At 44.8% G+C, this 21,818-nt stretch overlaps 1 protein-coding gene across 7 annotated transcripts in view; it reads left to right on the top strand.

Annotated features, from left to right (window-relative positions):
• Positions 1–568: 568 nt before the first annotated feature.
• Positions 569–21,818, top strand: part of ZNF343 (zinc finger protein 343) — a 42,551-nt gene continuing 21,301 nt past the window's right edge. For 4 of the 7 annotated variants that reach the window (XR_004033101.1, XR_004033098.1, XR_004033099.1 and 1 more), the window contains exons 1-5: positions 569–815; positions 10,524–10,610; positions 16,874–17,140; positions 17,324–17,382; positions 18,075–18,201. Coding sequence is in view for 3 of the 7 variants with exons in the window: in XM_003273426.2 (XP_003273474.1) it covers positions 17,023–17,140; positions 17,324–17,382; positions 18,075–18,201 (304 nt within the window). In the remaining 4 variants the exon portion in view is untranslated. Of the gene's footprint in view, positions 897–10,523; positions 10,611–16,873; positions 17,141–17,323; positions 17,383–18,074; positions 18,202–18,824; positions 19,057–21,818 lie in introns of those variants that run through there. The other 3 variants (XM_012511844.1, XR_004033100.1, XM_030826733.1) reach the window with 3 other exon arrangements.

The following is a 21,818-nucleotide window of genomic DNA, read 5'->3' as shown; positions in this document are numbered from 1 at the left end:
AAACTCCCAAGGTGACAGGGAGATAAGGGCACTATCTTCTTCATTGTTTACATTTCAAAGAGATGGCTCATCAGGCCTTTGGGGGAAACATTCCTATTTTGTAAAGCTAGCAGGTGCTTATTCAGCCTTTCGAAAGTATCAGCTACATATCAAAGGAGCACTTATACATAGATTTCTCATGGAAATACTCCAAGGGCGTGAGGTCAGGTTTATTTCCCCTTCGGTAACAAGTAAAATTTAATTCAATTTGTATTTGCCATTAAGATTTAAACGCTCCTCCTATGAGCTGAAGGTCTGATCCGCAAACCCCTAACTGCCGTGTTACAGAAGGTACCAGCGTAGCACTATGTAAGTGCTCACGTAAGGTAGTTCGCGTGCTATGGAGCCTCAGCCCAGGGAATTCAGCCAGTCCGGTGCAGGACACTCTGTAGTCAACGCACGCCTGACAGCCAGCGGACTGCTCCCGCTAGATTCGCCAATCAGAAATGACTTCCCTCGTTGACCCCCCAACTTCCGGAAACGCCTGCGGAAGCTGCCGCAGAGGCTTGTGGGGAGTGTAGTTTTTTTTTTTTTTTTTGCAGAACGGGCCGAGGGGACAGAGACTTCACTCGGTAGCCAGAACCTGTTTTCAGCATGAGTATTTTAAGCAGAGACGGAGAGGCTGTCACTGCAGTAGCCGCTGTCCTGGAAAAGTAACCATTGCACGGCCCAGAAGCGGCTCTGTGGCGGCCAATGGGAGCCGAAGCCTGCGAGGATGTTGGGAACTGTAGTTCTGGCGTCGGTCGGCGGCCGAGGTCCTGGGCCCACTGGCTCTGGTGAGCGCGGCCTCCGGGGCTCCTTGGCCCCAGGATGCTCTCTCTCGTGGGGAAAGGAGGGTCGGGAAAGGCCGGGCGTAGGTTAGGTCGCGGGGTAGAGTGTGGCCGATGGGGAGTGCGGGTTGGAGATACTTGGTTTTCGGAGGAAGGGGCTGGGCTCGCGGTGCTGATTGGGGCGGGGCGATGGGGTGAGGCCCTGCTTGCCCGGAGCTCCGTGGACCTTTTTTCCCCCCGGGGGGACGAGAGTGACCTAGAACTCTAATGTCTGTCTTGAACCAGGCGGGATTATTCTGGGTCAACCAGTTTTCGAATAGGGAGGGCGGCCCCACTCGTGCGTCCTGGGGTTTATTTGGGCTGTGGGGATGAGTTCTGCCAGGGCCAAATGGACCAACATCCCCGCGGCTGGGGTGGCGACGTGGCTAGGTCCGCACATCCCTGGGTGGTTTTTGGCTGGGGAGCGTTTTGAGTCCTGCATCACCGAGTTTTTCTGTTTTTTTGGGTGGGGCTGGATATGTCCCAAGTGGTGACCGGGGTGGTTAGGGGGAGGCCATCTCAGGCCTTGATGCCTGATGGGCCTTGGTTTATTAGGGGCTAGGGGGGTGGAAGTGGAGGTGCGCTTGACGTGGTCAAAATATCCTGAGAGGGTCTGGGCGAGTGTCTTGGGTCAGGAGACCCTGGGGTTTTTAGGGAGGTGAGGGAGGTTTTGTCCTCTGATAATGGTGGGCTGTATCACTCTGACATGCATCTAGGCAGCTTTTTTGAATGGGGGCAGGCCTTTTCTCTGGGACCTGTTGTCTCAAGGTGTGTCATGTGGGCGGTGCCCCCTGTGCTTTGTGGCAAAGATCCTGGGTTTGGTCGTCATCTGGGTGGCCCATCTGGCTGACTCCTTTCCTGGACTGCTTTTCCCTCACATGTTAGTGTGTCCGGAATTGGTGGGTTCTTGGTCTCACTGACTTCAAGAATGAAGCCGCGGACCCTCGCGGTGAGTGTTACAGTTCTAAAGGCGGCGTGTCTGGAGTTTGTTCCTTCTGATGTTCGGAATTGGAGTTTGTTCCTTCTGGTGGGTTCGTGGTCTTGCTGGCTCAGGAGTGAAGCTGCAGACCTTCGCAGTGAGTGTTACCGCTCTTAAGGTGGCACGTCTGGAGTTGTTCGTTCCTCCCGGTGGGCTCGTGGTCTCGCTGGCTTCAGGAGTGAAGCTGCAGACCTTTGCAGTGAGTGTTAGAGCTGGTAAAAGCAGTGTGGACCCAAAGAGTGAGCAGTAGCAAGATTTATTGCAAAGAGCAAAAGGACAAAGCTTCCATGGTGTAGAAGGGGACCCGAGCGGGTTGCCGCTGCTGGCTCGGGCAGCCTGCTTTTATTCTCTTATCTGGCCCCACCCACGTCCTGCTGATTGGTAGAGCCGAGTGGTCTGTTTTGACAGGGCGCTGATTGGTGTGTTTACCATCCCTGAGCTAGACATAAAAGTCCTCCACGTCCCCATCAGATCAGTTAGACACAGAGTATCGACACAAAGGTTCTCCAAGGCCCCACCAGAGAAGCCAGACACAGAGTGTGGATTGGTGCACTCACAAACCCTGAGCTAGACACAGGGTGCTGATTGGTGTGTTTACAAACCTTGAGCTAGATACAGAGTGCACATTGGTGTATTTACAATCCTTGAGCTAGACATAAAGGTTCTCCAAGGCCCCACCAGAGCAGCTAGATACAGAGTGTCAATTGGTGCATTCACAGACCCTGAGCTAGACACAGGGTGCTGATTGGTGTATTTACAATCCCTGAGCTAGATGTAAAGGTTCTCCACATCTCCACCAGACTCAGGAGCCCAGCTGGCTTCACCCAGTGGATCCTGCACCGGGGCTGCAGGTGGAGCTGCCTGCCAGTCCCGTGCAGTGCGCTCGCACTCCTCAGCCCTTGGGTGGTTGATGGGACTGGGCGCCGTGGAGCAGGGGGTGGCGCTCGTCGGGGAGGCTTGGGCCGCACAGGAGCCCATGGAGGGGATGGGAGGCTCAGGCATGGCGGGCTACAGGTCCCGAGCCCTGCCCCGTGGGAAGGCAACTAAGGCCTGCTGAGAAATCGAGCGCAGCACCGGTGGGCTGGCACTGCTGGGGGACCCAGTACACCCTCCGCAGCCGCTGGTCTGGGTACTAAGCCCCTCATTGCCCACGGCCGGCAGGCTGCTCTGAGGGGGTGGGGGGGGGGCCCGCCAAGCCCACGCCCACCCAGAACTGCAGCTGGCCCGCAAGTGCCACACGCAGCCCCAGTTCTCGCTTGCACCTCTCCCTCCACACTTCCCTGCAAGCTGACGGAGTAGGCTCTGGCCTTGGCCAGCCCAGAAAGGGGCTCCCACAGTGCAGCGGTGGGCTGAAGGGCTCCTCAAGTGCTGCCAAAGTGGGAGCCCAGGCAGAGGAGGCACCGAGAGCAAGCGAAGGCTGTGAGGACTGCCAGCATGCTGTCACCTCTCATTAGGGCCAAACATCTGGTTTGGGGCTGTGAAGGGTTAGGTATGGTGGGGAACTCTGACGGCTTCTAGTCAACAATCCAAATCACTTCTGGCATATGGTGAGTTCTGGATATCAGGCGTTTAATTTTATTTTTCATTTTTTCATAGGGACAAATTTTAAACCTGCCCAGTAGAGCCATTCAGTGAACTGCCACGGACTTGTCACCAGATTCCACATTTGTTAACTCATGACCAATTTTGTTTCATCTACATCCCCTCAACCCTGTGTGTGGATACACTTTGAGAATTGTCAGACCCCACAGGGATTGGTCACTGCTGACATCATTACTGGCCCAACTGGCTAAGGGTGTGGCGCTCCACAGCTAGACTTCAAATCTAGGCACTTTCTAGCATTGTCAATTTGAGGAAGGTATATAACTCATGGAGCTTTGGGGAGGTAAAACTTGTATGGTGTCTGGAATTGTCTCTGGTATACAGTAAGAGTTTAGTAAGTGTTAATTATTACTAATAGTATTACAACTTGAGGCCCATAGGCATTAAAGGGATAAATATGTAATAGCAGCTTGACAGGGCAGACTGTATTCGGATGTCCCTACGTGGCTCTGTCCCCTAGAAGCTGTTTACATTATTCTCTTCTCTGACAGATCGGAGGCTTTCTTGTTAAAGGAAAAGGAGGTCTGCTCTTTTTTTTTTTTTGAGACACAGTTTCACTCTTGTTGCCCAGGCTGGAGTGCAGTGGCACGATCTCGGCTCACCGCCACCTCCGCCTCCCGGGTTCAAGCGATTCTCCTGCCTCGGCCTCCCGAGTAGCTCGGATTACAGGCGTGCACCACTATGCCCGGCTAATTTTGTATTTTTAGTAGACACGGGGTTTCTCCATGTTGGTCAGGCTGGTCTCAAACTCCTGACCTCAGGTGATCCGCCTGCCCCAGGCCTCCCAAAGTGCTGGGATTACAGGCATGAGCCACCGCTCCCGGCCGGCCCACTCATTTTATTTTTTAATTTTTAATTTTTTATTTTTTTATCATACTTTAAGTTTTAGGGTACATGTGCACAACGTGCAGTTTAGTTACGTATGTGTACATGTGCCATATAGGTGTGCTGCACCCAGTAACTCATCATTTAACATTAGGTATATCTCCAAATGCTATCCCTCTCCCCTCCCCCCACCCCACAACAGGCCCCAGTGTGTGATGTTCCTCTTCCTGTGTCCCTGTGTTCTCATTGTTCAATTCCCACCTATGAGTGAGAACATGCGGTGTTTGGTTTTTTGTCCTTGTGATAGTTTGCTGAGAATGATGGTTTCCAGCTTCATCCACATCCCTACAAAGGACATGAACTCATCATTTTTTATGGCTGCATAGTATTCCATGGTATACATGTGCCACATTTTCTTAATCCAGTCTATCATTGTTGGACATTTGGGTTGGTTCCAAGTCTTTGCTATTGTGAATAGTGCTGCAATAAACATACGTGTGCATGTGTCTTTATAGCAGCATGATTTATAATCCTTTGGGTATATACCCAGTAATGGGATTGCTGGGTCAAATGGTATTTCTAGTTCTAGATCCCTGAGGAATCGCCACACTGACTTCCACAATGGTTGAACTAGTTTACTGTTCCACCAACAGTGTAAAAGTGTTCCTATTTCTCCACATCCTCTCCAGCACCTGTTGTTTCCTGACTTTTTAATGTTCGCCATTCTAACTGGTGTGAGATGGTATCTCACTGTGGTTTTGGTTTGCATTTCTCTGATGGCCAGTGATGATGAGCATTTTTTTGTGTGTCTTTTGGCTGCATAAATGTCTTCTTTTGAGAAATGTCTGTTCATATCCTTTGCCCACTTTTTGATGGGGTTGCTTGTTTTTTTCTTGTAAATTTGTTGGAGTTCATTGTAGATTATGGATATTAGCCCTTTGTCAGATGAGTAGATTGCAAAAATTTTCTCCCATTCTGTAGGTTGCCTGTTCACTCTGATGGTAGTTTCTTTTGCTGTGCAGAAGCTCTTTAGTTTGATTAGATCCCATTTGTCAATTTTGGCTTTTGTTGCCATTGCTTTTGGTGTTTTAGACATGAAGTCCTTGCCCATGCCTGTGTCCTGAGTGGTATTGCCTAGGTTTTCTTCTAGAGTTATTATGGTTTTAGGTCTAACATTTAAGTCTTTAATCCATCTTGAATTAATTTTTGTATAAGATGTAAGGAAGGGATCCAGTTTCAGCTTTCTACATATGGCTAGCCAGTTTTCCCAGCACCATTTATTAAATAGGGAATCCTTTCCCCATTTCTTGTTTTTGTCAGGTTTGTCAAAGATCAGATGGTTGTAGATATGCGGCATTACTTCTGAGGGCTCTGTTCGGTTCCATTGGTCTATATCTCTGTTTTAGTACCAGTACCATGCTGTTTTGGTTACTGTCGCCTTGTAGTATAGTTTGAAGTCAGGTTGCGTGATGCCTCCAGCTTTGTTCTTTTGGCTTAGGATTGACTTGGCGATGCGGCCTGTTTTTTGGTTCCATATGAACTTTAAAGTAGTTTTTTCCAATTCAGTGAAGAAAGTCATTGGTAGCTTGATCGGGATGGCATTGAATCTATAAATTACCTTGGGCAGTATGGCCATTTTCACGATATTGATTCTTCCTACCATGAGCATGGAATGTTCTTCCATTTGTTTGTATCCTCTTTTATTTCATTGAGCAGTGGTTTGTAGTTCTCCTTGAAGAGGTCCTTCACATCCCTTGTAAGTTGGATTCCTAGGTATTTTATTCTCTTTGAAGCAATTGTGAATGGGAGTTCACTCATGATTTGGCTCTCTGTTTGTCTGTTATTGGTGTATAAGAATGCTTGTGATTTTTGCACATTGATTTTGTATCCTGAGACTTTGCTTAAGTTGCCTATCAGCTTAACGAGATTTTGGGCTGAGACGATGGGGTTTTCTAGATAGACAATCATGTCATCTGCAAACAAGGACAATTTGACTTCCTCTTTTCCTAATTGAATACCCTTTATTTCCTTCTCCTGCCTGATTGCCCTGGCCAGAACTTCCAACACTATGTTGAATAGGAGTGGTGAAAGAGGGCATCCCTGTCTTGTGCCCATTTTCAAAGGGAATGCTTCCAGTTTTTGCCCATTCAGTATGATATTGGCTGTGGGTTTGTCATAGATAGCTCTTATTATTTTGAGATACATCCCATCAATACCTAATTTATTGAGCGTTTTTAGCATGAAGCATTGTTGAATTTTTGTCAAAGGCCTTTTCTGAATCTATTGAGATAATCATATGATTTTTGTCATTGGTTCTGTTTATATGCTGGATTATGTTTATTGATTTGTGTATGTTGAACCAGCCTTGCATCCCAGGGATGAAGCCCACTTGATCATGGTGGGTAAGCTTTTTGATGTGCTGCTGGATTTGGTTTGCCAGTATTTTATTGAGGATTTTTGCATCGATGTTCATCAGGGATATTGGTCTACAATTTTTTTTTGTTGTTGTGTCTCTGCCAGGCTTTGGTATCAGGATGATGCTGGCCTCATAAAATGAGTTAGGGAGGATTCCCTCTTTTTCTGTTGCTTGGAATAGTTTCAGAAGGAATGGTACCAGCTCCTCCTTGTATCCCTGGTAGAATTCGGCTGTGAATCCATCTGGTCCTGGACTTTTTTTGGTTGGTAAGCTATTAATTATTGCCTCAATTTCAGAGCCTGTTATTGGTCTATTCAGAGATTCAACTTCTTCCTGGTTTAGTCTTGGGAGGGTGTATGTGTCCAGGAATTTATGCATTTCTTCTAGATTTTCTAGTTTATTTGCATAGAGGTGTTTATAGTATTCTCTGATGGTAGTTTGTATTTCTGTGGGATTGGTGGTGATATCCCCTTTATCATTTTTTATTGCATCTATTTGATTCTTCTCTCTTTTCTTCTTTATTAGTCTTGCTAGTGGTCTATCAATTTTGTTGATATTTTCAAAAAACCAGCTCCTGGATTCACTGATTTTTTGAAGGGTTTTTTGTGTATCTATTTCCTTCAGTTCTGCTCTGATCTTAGTTATTTCTTGCCTTCTGCTAGCTTTTGAATGTGTTTGCTCTTGCTTCTCTAGTTCTTTTAATTGTGATGTTAGGGTGTCAATTTTAGATCTCTCCTGCTTTCTCTTGTGGGCATTTAGTGCTATAAATTTCCCTCTACACACTGCTTTGAATGTGTCCCAGAGATTCTGTTATGTTGTGTCTTTGTTCTCATTGGTTTCAAAGAACATCTTTATTTCTGCCTTCATTTTGTTATGTACCCAGTAGTCATTCAGGAGCAGGTTGTTCAGTTTCCATGTAGTTGAGTGGTTTTGAGTGTGTTTCTTAATCCTGAGTTCTAGTTTGATTGCACTGTGGTCTGAGACACAGTTTGTTATAATTTCTGTTCTTTTACATTTGCTGAGGAGTGCTTTACTTCCAACTATGTGGTCAATTTTGGAATAAGTGTGGTGTGGTGCTGAGAAGAATGTATATTCTGTTGATTTGGGGTGGAGAGTTCTGTAGATGTCTATTAGGTCCGCTTGGTGCAGAGCTGAGTTCAATTCCTGGATATCCTTGTTAACTTTGTCTCGTTGATCTGTCTAATATTGACAGTGGGGTGTTAAAGTCTCCCATTATTATTGTGTGGGAGTCTAAGTCTCTTTCTAGGTCTCTAAGGACTTGCTTTATGAATCTGGATGCTCCTGTGTTGGGCGCATATATATTTAGGATAGTTAGCTCTTCTTGTTGAATTGATCCCTTTACCATTGTGTAATGGCCTTCTTTGTCTCTTTTGATCTTTGTTGGTTTAAAGTCTGTTTTATCAGAGACTAGGATTGCAACACCTGCCTTTTTTTGTTTTCCATTTGCTTGGTAGATCTTCCTCTATCCCTTTATTTTGAGTCTATGTATGTCTCTGCACGTGAGATGGGTTTCCTGAATACAGCACACTGATGGGTCTTGACTCTTTATCCAGTTTGCCAGTCTGTGTCTTTTAATTGGAGCATTTAGCCCATTTACATTTAACGTTAATATTGTTATGTGTGAATTTGATCCTGTCATTATGATGTTAGCTGGTTATTTTGCTCATTAGTTGATGCAGTTTCTTCCTAGCCTCAATGGTCTTTACAATTTGGCATGTTTTTGAGGTGGCTGGTACCGGTTGTTCCTTTCCATGTTTAGTGCTTCCTTCAGGAGCTCTTTTAGGGCAGGCCTGGTGGTGACAAAATCTCTCAGCATTTGCTTGTCTGTAAAGTATTTTATTTCTCCTTCACTTATGAAGCTTAGTTTGGCTGGATATGAAATTCTGGGTTGAAAATTCTTTTCTTTAAGAATGTTGAATATTGGCCCCCACTCTCTTCTGGCTTGTAGAGTTTCTGCCGAGAGTTCAGCTGTTAGTCTGATGGGCTTCCCTTTGTGGGTAACCCAACCTTTCTCTCTGGCTGCCCTTAACATTTTTTCCTTCATTTCAACTTTGGTGAATCTGACAATTATGTGTCTTGGAGTTGCTCTTCTCGAGGAGTATCTTTGTGGCGTTTTCTGTATTTCCTTAATCTGAATGTTGGCCTGCCTTGCTAGATTGGGGAAGTTTGCCTGGATAATATCCTGCAGAGTGTTTTCCAACTTGGTTCCATTCTCCCTGTCACTTTCAGATACACCAATCAGACGTAGATTTGGTCTTTTCACATAGTCCCATATTTCTTGGAGGCTTTGTTCGTTTCTTTTTATTCTTTTTTCTCTAAACTTCTCTTTTCGCTTCATTTCATTCATTTGATCTTCTATCACTGATACCCTTTCTTCCAGTTGATCCAATTGGCTACTGAGGCTTGTGCATTCGTCACGTAGTTCTCGTGCCTTGGTTTTCAGCTCCATCAGGTCCTTTAAGGACTTCTCTGCATTGGTTATTCTAGTTAGGCATTCGTCTAATTTTTTTTCAAGGTTTTTAACTTCTTTGCCATGGGTTCGAACTTCCTCCTTTAGCTCAGAGTAGTTTGATTGTCTGAAGCCTTCTTCTCTCAACTCGTCAAAGTCATTCTCCATCCAGCTTTGTTCCGTTGCTGGTGAGGAGCTGCGTTCCTTTGGAGGAGGAGAGGCACTCTGATTTTTAGAGTTTCCAGTTTTTCTGCTCTGTTTTTTCCCCATCTTTGTGGTTTTATCTACATTTGGTCTTTGATGATGGTGACGTACAGATGGGGTTTTGGTGTGGATGTCCTTTCTGTTTGTTGGTTTTCCTTCTAACAGTCAGGACCCTCAGCTGCAGGTCTGTTGGAGTTTGCTGGAGGTCCACTCCACAACCTGTTTGCCTGGATATCAGCAGCGGAGGCTGCAGAACAGCGGATATTGGTGAACAGCAAATGTTGCTGCCTGATTGTTCCTCTGGAAGTTTTGTCTCAGAGGAGTACCCGGCCGTGTGAGATGTCAGTCTGCCCCTACTGGGGGGTGCCTCCCAGTTAGGCTACTCAGAGGTCAGGGACCCACTTGAGGAGGCAGTCTGTCCGTTCTCAGATCTCCAGCTGCGTGCTGGGAGAACCACTATTCTCTTCAAAGGTGTCAGACAAGGACATTTAAGTCTGCAGAGGATTCTGCTGCCTTTTGTTTGGCAATGCCCTGCCCCTAGAGGTGGGGTCTACAGAGGCAGGCAGGCAGGCCTCCTTGAGCTGTGGTGGGCTCCACCCAGTTCGAGCTTCCCGGCGGCTTTGTTTACCTACTCAAGCCTCAGCAATGGTGGGTGCCCCTCCCCCAGCCTCGCTGCTGCCTTGCAGTTTGATCTCAGACTGCTGTGCTAGCAATGAGCAAGGCTCCGTGGGCGCAGGACCCTCTGAGCCAGGCGCGGGATATAATCTCCTGGTGTGCCATTTTCTAAGACTGTTGGAAAAGCGCAGTATTAGGGTGGGAGTGACCTGATTTTCCAGGTGCCATCTGTCACCCCTTTCTTTGACTAGGAAAGGGAATTCCCTGACTCCTTGCACTTCCTGGGTGAGGCAATGCCTCGCCCTGCTTTGGCTAATGCTCGGTGCGCTGCACCCACTGTCCTGCACCCACTTTCTGACACTCCCCAGTGAGATAAACCTGGTACCTCAGTTGGAAATGCAGAAATCACCTGTCTTCTGCATCGCTCAAGCTGGGAGCTGTAGACTGGAGCTGTTCCTATTCGGCTATCTTGGCTCGTCGCATTTGAAACTTGGGGATTTCTAGCCTCCATATCTGGGTGCTAGGAGACAATCCTGAAGCTCACACTGCCTGTTTCATCCTCAGGTCCACCTTCTCCAATCCCTGCCTGCTGGGAGAGGACGATCTCTTGAGAAAGGAAAGATTTCTGTGCTCCTGAGAACCTCCTCTCAGGTAGGTACCACTTACCTTTCACATTCCTATAGTGTCTTTTCTGCTCAAAACCATGGCTGTAGTTCCTTTGCCCGTCTGACATCTTGTACCCTGAAGTGTCCCAGTTGAGGCTCAAGGCCTTGCTTGTTTTTCAACAATACTAGGGTGATTTTAAGGGCAAGGATCTCCACAGGGAATATTACCCCAGACTGGTACTCTCATTCAGGTTACCACCGTCCTTTCCCCAGCCATATTTCATCCTGGCTGCTGGATTCCCAGGGATTTGTCAGCTACTGTGAAATAAAAAATGATGGTAATAACCATTTATTGGGCTGTTGTTCTGTGCCAGGCAACTAGGTTTATAGTCTCCACAATATTTTAAACTCTCAACAATTTGTAAGTTAGGAATCAAAACTCTCAATTGATAGAAGAAGAAGTGGCATGTTAAGAGGTTAAGAAATTTACTTGTGTAATATGACCGGGTTGGGTAGAATTAGGATATAGAGCTTCTTCAGTTGTCAACATTCTATAATCCCTGTTTCACTGAGTCCCCCACCCCCTCATTTTCTTGTTTTTGCTGCTGGAGTATTTGGAAGGAAATCCCAGACATCACATAATTTTACCTATAAATACTATCATATGCATTTCCAGCAGAGAAGGACTATTTGTTAAAAATGTAACCATAATATTACCACATTCAACAAAATTGACGGTAATTCCTTAATGTCTTAATTCTAGATTGTTTTAAAAACTGCCCATTTCTTCTAAAAAAGTGCTATTGCTTAGTTCAAACTGTACACACTTCACAATTCGGGTAAGAACTATAAGAGGGAGAAGTATCTGGAATTCAGCAAGGCCAATTCTCCCGCTCCCTTTTCTCTTTACCTGTTGCTAATTTCTGTTAATGACTGTGTCTTCCATCCCTGGTCACCAGTGGGAGCTCTGAGTCTTTCTTGCCACCTTGTTCTTCCTGAAATTCTCATCCTTCTAATTAGTGATGGAGTCCTCTCAATTCTACCTTGGAATACCCCTTTATTATTTTCCCCTCATCTCATTGTTGTGCTACCAAAATTTTCATCTCTTCTCCACATTCTAGTTCACCTTCCACCCTGCCTTTTAAGTTGCTCCTCTGAAGGAAAAATAAGGATCATGCCACTCACCTACTCAAGAGGGCCATTTCTTATTACCTACCTCCAACTCTGTCCAAACTCAATAATTAGAGTGTGAGGCCACGTGCGGTGGCTCACGCCTGTAATCCCGGCACTTTGGGAGGCTGAAGGGATGGATCACTTGAACTCAGCCTGGGCAACATGACAAAACCCCGTCTCTACTAAAAATAGAAAAATTAGCCGGGCATGGTGGTGCACACCTGTGGTCCCAGCTACTCAGGAGGCTGAGATGGGAGGATGGCTTGAGCCTGGAAAGTGGAGGTTATAGTAAGCTGAGATCGCACCACTGCGCTCCAGCCTGGGTGTGGGCTCTGGAGGAGGATTGCCTAGATTCAAAGCCTGTCTTCACCGCACATTAGCTGTGTAACCTTGGAGACATTATTTCACTCTCTGAGCCTTCTACTCCTCATCTGTATAATGGAGAAAATAATAGTGCCCATCTCAGGGAGTTGTGAGGAAGAAATGTGGTAATTCCTATAAGGCCTGGCAGATAATTCCTATAAGGTAGTGCCTGGCACATAGTATATGCTTACTAAATATGGACTGGGATTGTTAATATTGATATCTGATTAATATCAGAATTATCTCTCAGCTCACCTTTTTAGTCTTGTCCCTACCACTTACTCCCTTTGTTGTAGTGCCCTTGTAGCTGTGTGGGAATAGATTCCATTCTGTGCTGTTTTATTCCTCTGTGGTTTTCTACTTGGCAGTTGAACTCCTATTGATTTAGTCACACATTTACTCCATTGCAAAGCATGCCTTGATTTTCTGAGGGAAAGTTGTCCTCAGCCTCTTCTTTAGCACCAAAGCACTTTTTATTTTTTTGGAGACGGAGTTTTGCTCTTGTTGCGCAGGCTGGAGTACAGTGGCACCATCTCAGCTCACCACAACCTCCGTCTCCTGGGTTCAAGTGATTCTCCTTTCTCAGCCTCCCAAGTAGCTGGGATTACAGGCATGTGCCACCATGCCCGGCTAATTTTGTATTTTTAGAGGAGACGGGGCTTCTCCATGTTGGTCAGGCTGGTCTTGAACTGCTGACCTCAGATGATCCACCCGCCTCAGCCTCCCAAAGTGCTGGGATTACAGGCGTGAGCCACCATGCCTGGCCTAAAGCATTTTATATATGAGTACTTTCTCTCACTGGACCATGAAGTGGCTCTTTAAGGATCAGGGACCTCTTGCTCATTTTGGGTCACTGACACAGTGCCTAACAACTAGCAGGACTAAATAAATCTTTGTGAGCATTTGAGCAGCCCTGCTTCTTGGCTGTGGAGAAGCCATACGGAGGAGCCATATGAAGGAGCCGGGGCAGGCGGGTACAGGGGGGTTCAGATTGAGAAGTAGGTTGGGCCATTATTAAGAAAGGCCAGGATACCAAGTTAGTGAGTTGGACTCACTCTGTGGCCATCAGGGAACCACTTGAAGGTTTTGAGCTACTTTTTAGTGTGATCTCTCCCTTCGGCTATTACCCCATTTCTCTGCTTTCCTTTATTGCAAAACTCCCCAAAAGAATGGTCTATACTTGTTGCCTCCAGTTCTATTTTTCCATTCTGTTTTAAATCCTTTTGTAGCCCACCCTCCAGAAACTGTTCTTGTCAAGGTCACCAGCAGCCACTACTGTGCTAAACACAAGAGTGAATTTCCAGTCTTTATTTTACTCTGTCTTCTTGGCAGCAATTCCTGTGGTCGATCTCTTCTTCCTCCTTGACACACCTTGTCACTTGGCTCCAGTACTCTATGTACCTCTCCTTTTCTTCCCTCCCTCACAGGCTACTTCTCTGTCTTCCTTGACAGTTCTTTTTTTCCCTGGCCTCCTAACTGTGGAGTCCTCCAGAGCTTAGTCCTTGACGATTCCTCCATCTTCCTCCTCTGCCTTGGTGATCTCCTCCACTCTGAGGACTTTAAATCCATCTATATGACTCTAGCGTAGACCTCTTCCTTCCCCTCCAGTGTTGGATGACTAATTGCCTACTTGCAATCTCCACTTGGATCTGTATTTAGCATCTCAAACCTAGTCTCAAACATCAAACTTTGTTCTTCTCCCCCAAAATTTGCTCCAGTTATAGCTTTCCTCACACCTGTTGATGGTAAATCTTTTTTTTTTTTAAGACAGAGTTTTGCTCTTGTTGCCCAGGCTGGAGTGCAGTGGTGCGATCTCGGCTCACCGCAACCTCTGTCTCCCAGGTTCAGGGGATTCTTCTGCTTCAGCCTCCTGAGTAGCTGGGATTACAGGCATGCGCCACCATGCCCAGCTAATTTTGTATTTTTAGTAGAGATGGGGTTTCTCCACATTGGTCAGGCTGGTCTCGAACTCCCAACCTCAGGTGATCCATCCACCTCGGCCTCCCAAAGTGCTGGGATTAAAGGCATGAGCCACTGTGCCTGGCTGATGGTAAGTCTTATCAGGCTTCCAACTGCTCCAGGCAAAAATATTAGAATTGTCTTTGATTTTTTTTTTTTCATCTCACAACTCACACACAATAAGGAAATTCAGGATGTGATTGCTATTCACCACCTCCACTGTGTCCACTTTCGTCCAAACCACCATTATCTCCCACCTGAATTATTTCAACAGCCTTTACAGGATTTCCTTGCTTCTCTCCTTGTTCCCTGTCCCCTTTGTCTGTTCCTAGTCTACCAGCCAGAGACATCTTTTAAAATGTAAATCCAAGCTTGTCATTCCTCTGCTCCAAATCCTCCAATGGCTTCTCATTTCCCTCCACATCAAAACCAGCATGCTCAAGGCTGCACATGACCTGTGCCCTGGTACCGCTGTCATTGACTGCTCTTAACTGCCACCACTGTGTTTCACTTTACACCGTCCTGCCACAATGAACTTGTTATTTCTGAAATAGCAGGGCTCACTCCTGCCCTAGGACCTTCAATTGGCTGGTTTCTTTCCTTATAGTTCTGCTGACACAGTTGTCTACATGAATCACTCCCTCACGTTGTTCAAATCAAGTAATCACCCTTAAAAGGCTTTCCTTAAGTACTCGATTTAAAATTGCAACTCCTCCAGTCTCTGCCACTGGATCCTTCTGGTGCCCTCAGTACTTATCACCATCTGACATCTTGTGTCTTTTCTGAGGTATATATATTTTTTGTCCATCTCCTTGCCCCTACCCCACTAAAATGGCGGCTACACGAATGCTGGTATTTTTTCTGTTGCATTTGCAGCAGTGTCCCAAATGTTGGAAATCTGCACTTAGTAGCCAGGCATGGTGGCTCACTCCTGTAATCCCAGTGCTTTGGGAGGCCGAGGCAGGCAGATCACAAGGTCAGGAGTTCGAGACCAGCCTGGCCAACATGGTGATACCCCATCTCTACTAAAAATTCAATTAGCCGGATGTGGTGGCAGGTGCCTGTAATCCCAGGTACTTGGGAGGCTGAGGCAGAAGAATCACTTGAACCTGGGAGGCAGAGGTTGCAGTGAGCCAAGATCGCACCACTGCACTCCAGCCTGGGCAACAGAGTGAGACTCTGTCTCAAAAAAAAAAAAGAAAAAAAAGTCTGCACTTAGTACAGATCTTGCTTTATAAATGTTAGCTACAGATACTAGTGTTACTAGGAGAAAGGCTTTGCCAGCTTCAGCTACGTTGTACTGCAGGTACTATAGGTTGGCTTTAGCTTTGTACCATGACTTTTTACAGTAGAATCACAGTCCCTTTGGGGACATGCTGTTCTCAGAACAAGAGAAGTGGTGGAATTATGCAATGCTTAGAAATGGCATCGTCGCTTTCACTCACATTCATTTTTCCAAGGCAAGTTACAAGGTCAAGCCTGATGTTTGGGACAGGGAAGTACCATCCTTTTATGGGCAACAAATAATTGGGAACGATGATCAAATCTACCAGAAAGGCCTCTTTTATCCTAATCACTAGAATTAGGTTAGCAAAAAGACTGAGAAGCATTTCATCTTACAAGAAGCTTCACAGTTTAGTAAAGACAGTCATGTAAATAGAGAAATTGTAATATGGTATGATGTCCAGGTTGGACAGAAGAGGGAGTGGTCATCTGTACCTATGGTGTTGAGGGATGAATTACAAGAGCTGCTCAAAGACCCCAGCTAGTCTCAGAAGGGTACTAGGCAACAATAGGCCTGTAGTCATTTGGGCTGAAATCCTGGACAGCGTCTGAGGAGCTTCTGAAGGTGGCATAGCTCCTAATACCACTTGCCTTCTTTGGGACCACATCAGTGTAGGACTTTGACTTGGGCCCATCAGGATACACAAATGCACATCTGTGGTAAGGTCATGTGGTAGAAACATGCATAGCAATGGAAGCTAGGAGGTTATCTCTTCAGAGTAATTGTGAGAGCTCTCCCTTAACTAAGAAGGACTGAGTTTTGATCTCCTAAACTCCTCACAATACAGGGACATAGGGATTTTTTTTTTTTCTTGAGACAGGGTCTTACTCCTGCCGTCCAGGCTAGAGTGCAATGGCACGATCTCAGCTCACTGCAGCCTCGACTTCCCGAGCTCAGGTGATCCTCCCACCTCAGCCTGCTGAGTAGCTGAGACTACAGGCACACACCACCATGCCCAGCTAATTTTTGTATTTTTCGTAGAGATGGCATTTCGTTATGTTGCCCAGACTGGTCTTGAGCCCCTGAGCTTAAGCGATAGCTTGCCTTGGCCTCCCAAAGTACTGAGATTACAGGTGTGAGCCACTGTGCCCATCCAAGACATAAGGAACTGAATATAGATGGAACCTTGGGTTGGGGCAGGGGAATCAGTAGCTGAGTTCTGCATGCCCCGATTGGTCTACAGGAAACAGAGGCTCTCCACAGGCATTATGTTATATTCTGTCTTCTCTCTGACTCAGGCTTCAGGTAGTAGCAGAGACTGATCCAAAACATAGAGTTTGTATCTGAGGTGCAGAGGCAGAAGAAGTAAAGTTTGAGAGCTAAGGGAGAGTGGCAGAACACAAGCAGGAGGGCCGAGAAGTGAAGGTAGAGTGAATGAAGGTAGAAAATCCAGGGAACCCGTGTAGATGGAGACTCCGTGTTTGTTGAATGAGGAGGATGTGAGAGGACAGGATCCCTGTTGAAGAGGCATAGGCCTAGGGCCCACAGTAAAAGCCCCAGCAATAGCAAATTGCTTCTTCATCCCACAGGTCCTGGCTGCATGGAAACAAGATGGGCTTCTTACAATTAAGGTTGGAAGAAGTCACCACAGGCAGCAGAACTCCATCTTGAGATGAAATAACATCTACCTGGACCTCTGGCAGAATTTCAAGGCACACACTGGGCTGACTCTGGGGCCATGATGGTGCCTTATCCTTTAGCACTGGGAGATCAATACTGGGAAGAGATTTTGCTTTCAAAGAATGGGGAAAATGTAGAGACCATGAAGAAATTGACCCAAAATCATAAAGCGAAAGGTGAGAATTGTTGAGGGGCCGGAGAGGTGAAGAGGGAGCCAAGGCCTGAAAATGCTTCAGAGGTCACCTCTGAGTAAAGTGACTATTTCCTTCATCGTAAGGCTCAGAAGAGCTGCTCAGGGAGCGACATGGTCAGGGCGGGGGGAGGTTCTGGTTTCTCATAGCTTCTTTTTCTTTCCCTAGGCTTGCCTTCTAATGATACTGACTGGTCCCAGAAAAAGGAGACAAAAGCCCAAATAGTGGTGAGTCGGGGTTACATTTTTGTTTTTTCCTGAAGTGCTGGCTCATTTCCCAGAGAATAGACATACATTCTCTTTCTTGGGAAGGGAAAAGGCAGTCAACATCTGGGTAGATGAGTGAAGCATTAGGCTTTCTTGAAAAAAGTTGTTAAAGCACATAGCAAAGACAGGGATTTTACAGATCCCATTTAGTAACCTGAGCTCTTAAAAAATGCTCATTCCAGACCCCATCTGTTCACTCCCATTTTTCTCTGTAATCCAAGTTTTCTTCCATTCTCTCCTCTAAATCTTTACCACTCCCTACTGCCCAGCACAAGCCCTAAGTCCATGACGCTTTTGTTCCTTCTGCAGCCCATTCTCTGCTGTTTCATCTCTGAATTCCTTCATTATGAATCCTCAAGGTCACTGTCTTAAACACAGCCTGAGGTTTACAAATTAATTCACAAATCATTTCTCCGGTGAAACCATATATGTCAAGGGCCTAGAATGTGTTCTGTGCTTGGTTACGCTCCTCACAGGTTTTAACAGAAAGCCAGGCAGACAGTAGTGCTCAGAAGAACTTCATATGGAGAACCATATATTCTGACAAATTACATCAACTTGCATATCCAGGCTCTCCAGGTCACCAGCTGTGCTCCACACACAGGGAAGATTGATGGTGGCTTGCTATACATTAATTTACTGGTTGTTTGTAGGTACCAGTTACATTCAGGGATGTGACTGTGATCTTCACAGAAGCAGAATGGAAGAGACTGAGTCCAGAGCAGAGGAATCTATACAAAGAAGTGATGCTGGAGAATTACAGGAATATTCTCTCATTGGGTGAGGCTGTGTTCTTTCCTTTCCTTCATTAATTCAGTAGAGATTTATTGATCACCTAATATGTACCACAAAAAAATGTTCTAGATACTCACAACACGTTAGTAAACAAAATCGTAATCCCTGCCTCCATGGGGCTTACTTTCTAGTGTAAGGAGACAGACAACAAACAAAAAGCCTAATATACAGGGATATTATAATACGGTATGTTAAAAGGTGATAAGTGCAACATAGTAAAAAATAATGAAATAAGGCAGGATAAAGGGGTATTGGGTGTGATAGGGTGGCTGGCTGAATTTTAAAACTGGGTATTTGAAATCAGTGAAGAAGTAATATTTGTCTAAAGACATAATGTGGTGAGGAGGTTAGAACTGTAGGTATCTAGGGTAAGAGCATTTCAGGTGAAGGGAATTATTGACACGAAGACCTTAATGAAGGGATGTACCTGCCCAGTATATGAAGCTGCAAGGAGGCAAGTGAGGCTGGGGGCATGGTTTGCAAGGGGGAGAGTAGGGAAAGATGCAGCTCTGTGACATAAGTTAAAATTAAGAGTCAAGTTTATTGTGGTTTGGGGGTTTCATAAACCATATTTTTTTCTTTTTCATTTGTTTACAAACCTAAACGAGGTCAGGAGATCGAGACCATCCTGGCCAACATAGTGAAATCCCATCTCTACTAAAAATACAAAAATTAGCTGAGCATGGTGGCGTGTAATCTCAGCTACTTGTGAAGCTGAGGCAGGAGAATCGCTTGAACCAGGGAGTCAGAGGTTGCAGTGAGTCGAGATTGTGTCATTGCACTCCAGTCTGGTGACAGAGTGAAACTCAGTCTGAAAAAATTAAAAAAAATAAAAAAATAAAAAAAAAATTATTTAAATCTGGGTTGATAAATGTTATCAATTGCAACATAACTCTATATCAGGGGTTGGCCAACTTTTTCTGTAACGGGCCAAACAGTAACTGTTTTTGCAGGTGATAAGGCCGCTGTAACAACCCTTGACTTGCCATTGGGTTGCAGCCATAAACAATATGTGAACGGATGAGCATGGATATGTTCCAAAAAAACTTTCTTTATAGACACTGAAATTTTAATTTAATATAATGTTTATGTATCATGAAATATTACTACTCTTTTTACTTTTTTCTAGCCATTCAAAAATGTAAATACCATTCTTAGCTTGTAGGTGATACAAAAACAGAGGACTGGATTTAGCTTGTGGGCAGTCATTTTCCACTCCTTGTTCTAGATCAGTGCTATCTAGTAGAAATGTAATGTGAGCCACATAGGTAATTTTAAATTTCCTAGTAACCACATTTTTACAAGTATAACTACAGGTGAAATCAACTTTAAGAATATATGTATTATTTAATCCAATATATTACAATATCATTTTAACATGAAATTAACATAAAAACTTATTAATTAGGTATTTTACTTATTTTTTTGTACTGTCTTCAAAACCTGGTTATATTTTACACTTAGAGCACATCTTAGTTCAGATTAGCCATGTTTCAAGTGCTCAATAAACACATGGCCAGTGGCTGCTATACTGGATAGTACTGTTCTAGATATTCCTATATTTCTAGATAAAACATGTAGAGAAGCATCACATTTTTGGAGACACAAACCAGTTTCAGGGAGGAGTTTCTTCGGGATTTTGCTCCAAATGGCATGGCTGTTTCCCTGATATGATTTAATCAGATTTACCTTATTCCATTTTCATCTTCTTTGATGTGTTTTGATCTGATTCCCTCTGGTTTGAACTAGCTCCCATCTGACCTGGCTCCATCTAAATCAGTGTAGATTCATCCATTTTGGACTGGTTCTGTGTGGGCCGTGTTTTTCCTTTTTAAAAAAATGATTTATAAGTTTTGTAAATGGTTTTGTGTGTTTTGATTTGGCCTTAGCTAGTTAGTCCAACTAAGTTTTGTTTTTATTTTTCTCTGGTCATACTGTTTTCTCTCCCACTGTTAATACATATAACTGATTCAGAGGAAAATGTTAAAAATGACCTGGTTCATAGCCAAGTGTGGTGGTGGGCACCTATAATCCCAGCTACTCTGGAGGCTGAGGCAGGAGATTCACTTGAACCCAGGAGGCGGAGGTTGCAGTGAGCTGAGATCATGCCATTGCACTCCAGCCTGGGGAACAAGAGCAAAACTCCATCTCAAACAAAACAAAACAAAACAAAACACCCCATAAAACAGCAAACAAACAAACAAATGACCTAGTTCAAATGAATCTTGATATTGAAAACCTGGATCCCAGTTGCATTTCTTGAAATTGTTTCCTTTGTCTTGCTTGATACCATAATGTTCCGCAGTCTCCAGCCTCTTACGTCTCTCTTTTGGGCTATTCTCTTCCTTCTTTTTCTTTTCTTTGGACTGCAGGGTCCACAGGAGTTAGTGTCACATACTTCTTTTCCGTGTTTATATTCACACCTTTTAACAATTTGTGAACTTTAACGATTTTCCCCATCACACATTATAACAAACCCATTATCTATCGCTGTCTGACCTGTGCTTCATCCACATATTTCTCCTTGCCTGCAACCACAAGTTTATTCTCAAAGTTATAAAAACTTGAGAGCATACTAATTTTCCTCCTAAACCAGTCTCTGTCTCTTTCTTTCCTCTTTCTCCTTTCCCCTTTTTTCACTTTTTCCCCTTTCCCCTTTCCTTTTCTTTCCTTATTTTATTTCTGTTTTTTCAGTCAGGGTTTTGCCACGTTGCCCAGGCTAGTCTTGAACTCCTGGGCTTAAGCAATCCACCCACCCTGGCCTCCCAGAGTGCTGGGATTACGGGTGTGGGCCATGGTGCCTGGCCCGAGTCTCTTTTTCTCTCTTTCTTCACATATTCATGTTAATGTCTTTTCTTCAAGGGCATTGTTAGAAATAAATGGGCCAATTCTTCCTGAAATAATCTTTAAAGCCTTCACAGGGGAGATAATTTAATAAGCTTAGGCCAGATAATACTGTGATAAACAACCCCATACTTTAGTGGCTTATAATAGCAAATGTTCATTTCTCACTTACATTTCCTCCTGGTTACTTCAGGTGTGGTTCAACTCTCTTGGTTCTGGGATCCAAGCAAAAGGAGCAGTTTCTATCTGGATCATGGGGTTCTCAAGGTATAGGGAAAAAAGCAATGATGGGACCACATCGTGACTCTTAAAACTTGTTTGAAAGTGCACTAACTTCCTGCTAACCCTCATTGGCCAAAGCAAATCCCACAGCTAAGTCTGAAGTCATTGTGGTGGGAAAGATAATCCTTCTTCAGAGATGGGCTCAGTTGGGGAGGAACAGCAGATATTGTGACCAAAATACAGTTTGCTGCAAGAGGGTAGCTTAGGTTGAATCTTGGTAAGTGTTCATAGCGCTGATAGGTCAAGGAGGAACACGAATTATCTAGACTTAATAGTTATTAACACATTGCCCGCTTGCATTATCATTCACTTCTCCCTTTTGGGCCAAATTATTTCAAAGTTAATTCTAAATATCACGACACCCTTAAATATACCACATTTCTTTAAAAAGTGAAAATGGATTCTTACATAACCACAATACCATTACTACATTCAACAAAGTTAATGGTATCATTTAATACCAAATCTGTGTTAAA

This window comes from Nomascus leucogenys, chromosome 13 (genome assembly GCF_006542625.1).
Source record: "Nomascus leucogenys isolate Asia chromosome 13, Asia_NLE_v1, whole genome shotgun sequence".
In the NCBI taxonomy this organism is placed as follows: domain Eukaryota; kingdom Metazoa; phylum Chordata; class Mammalia; order Primates; family Hylobatidae; genus Nomascus; species Nomascus leucogenys.
This window is presented reverse-complemented; position numbering and strand designations above follow the sequence as displayed.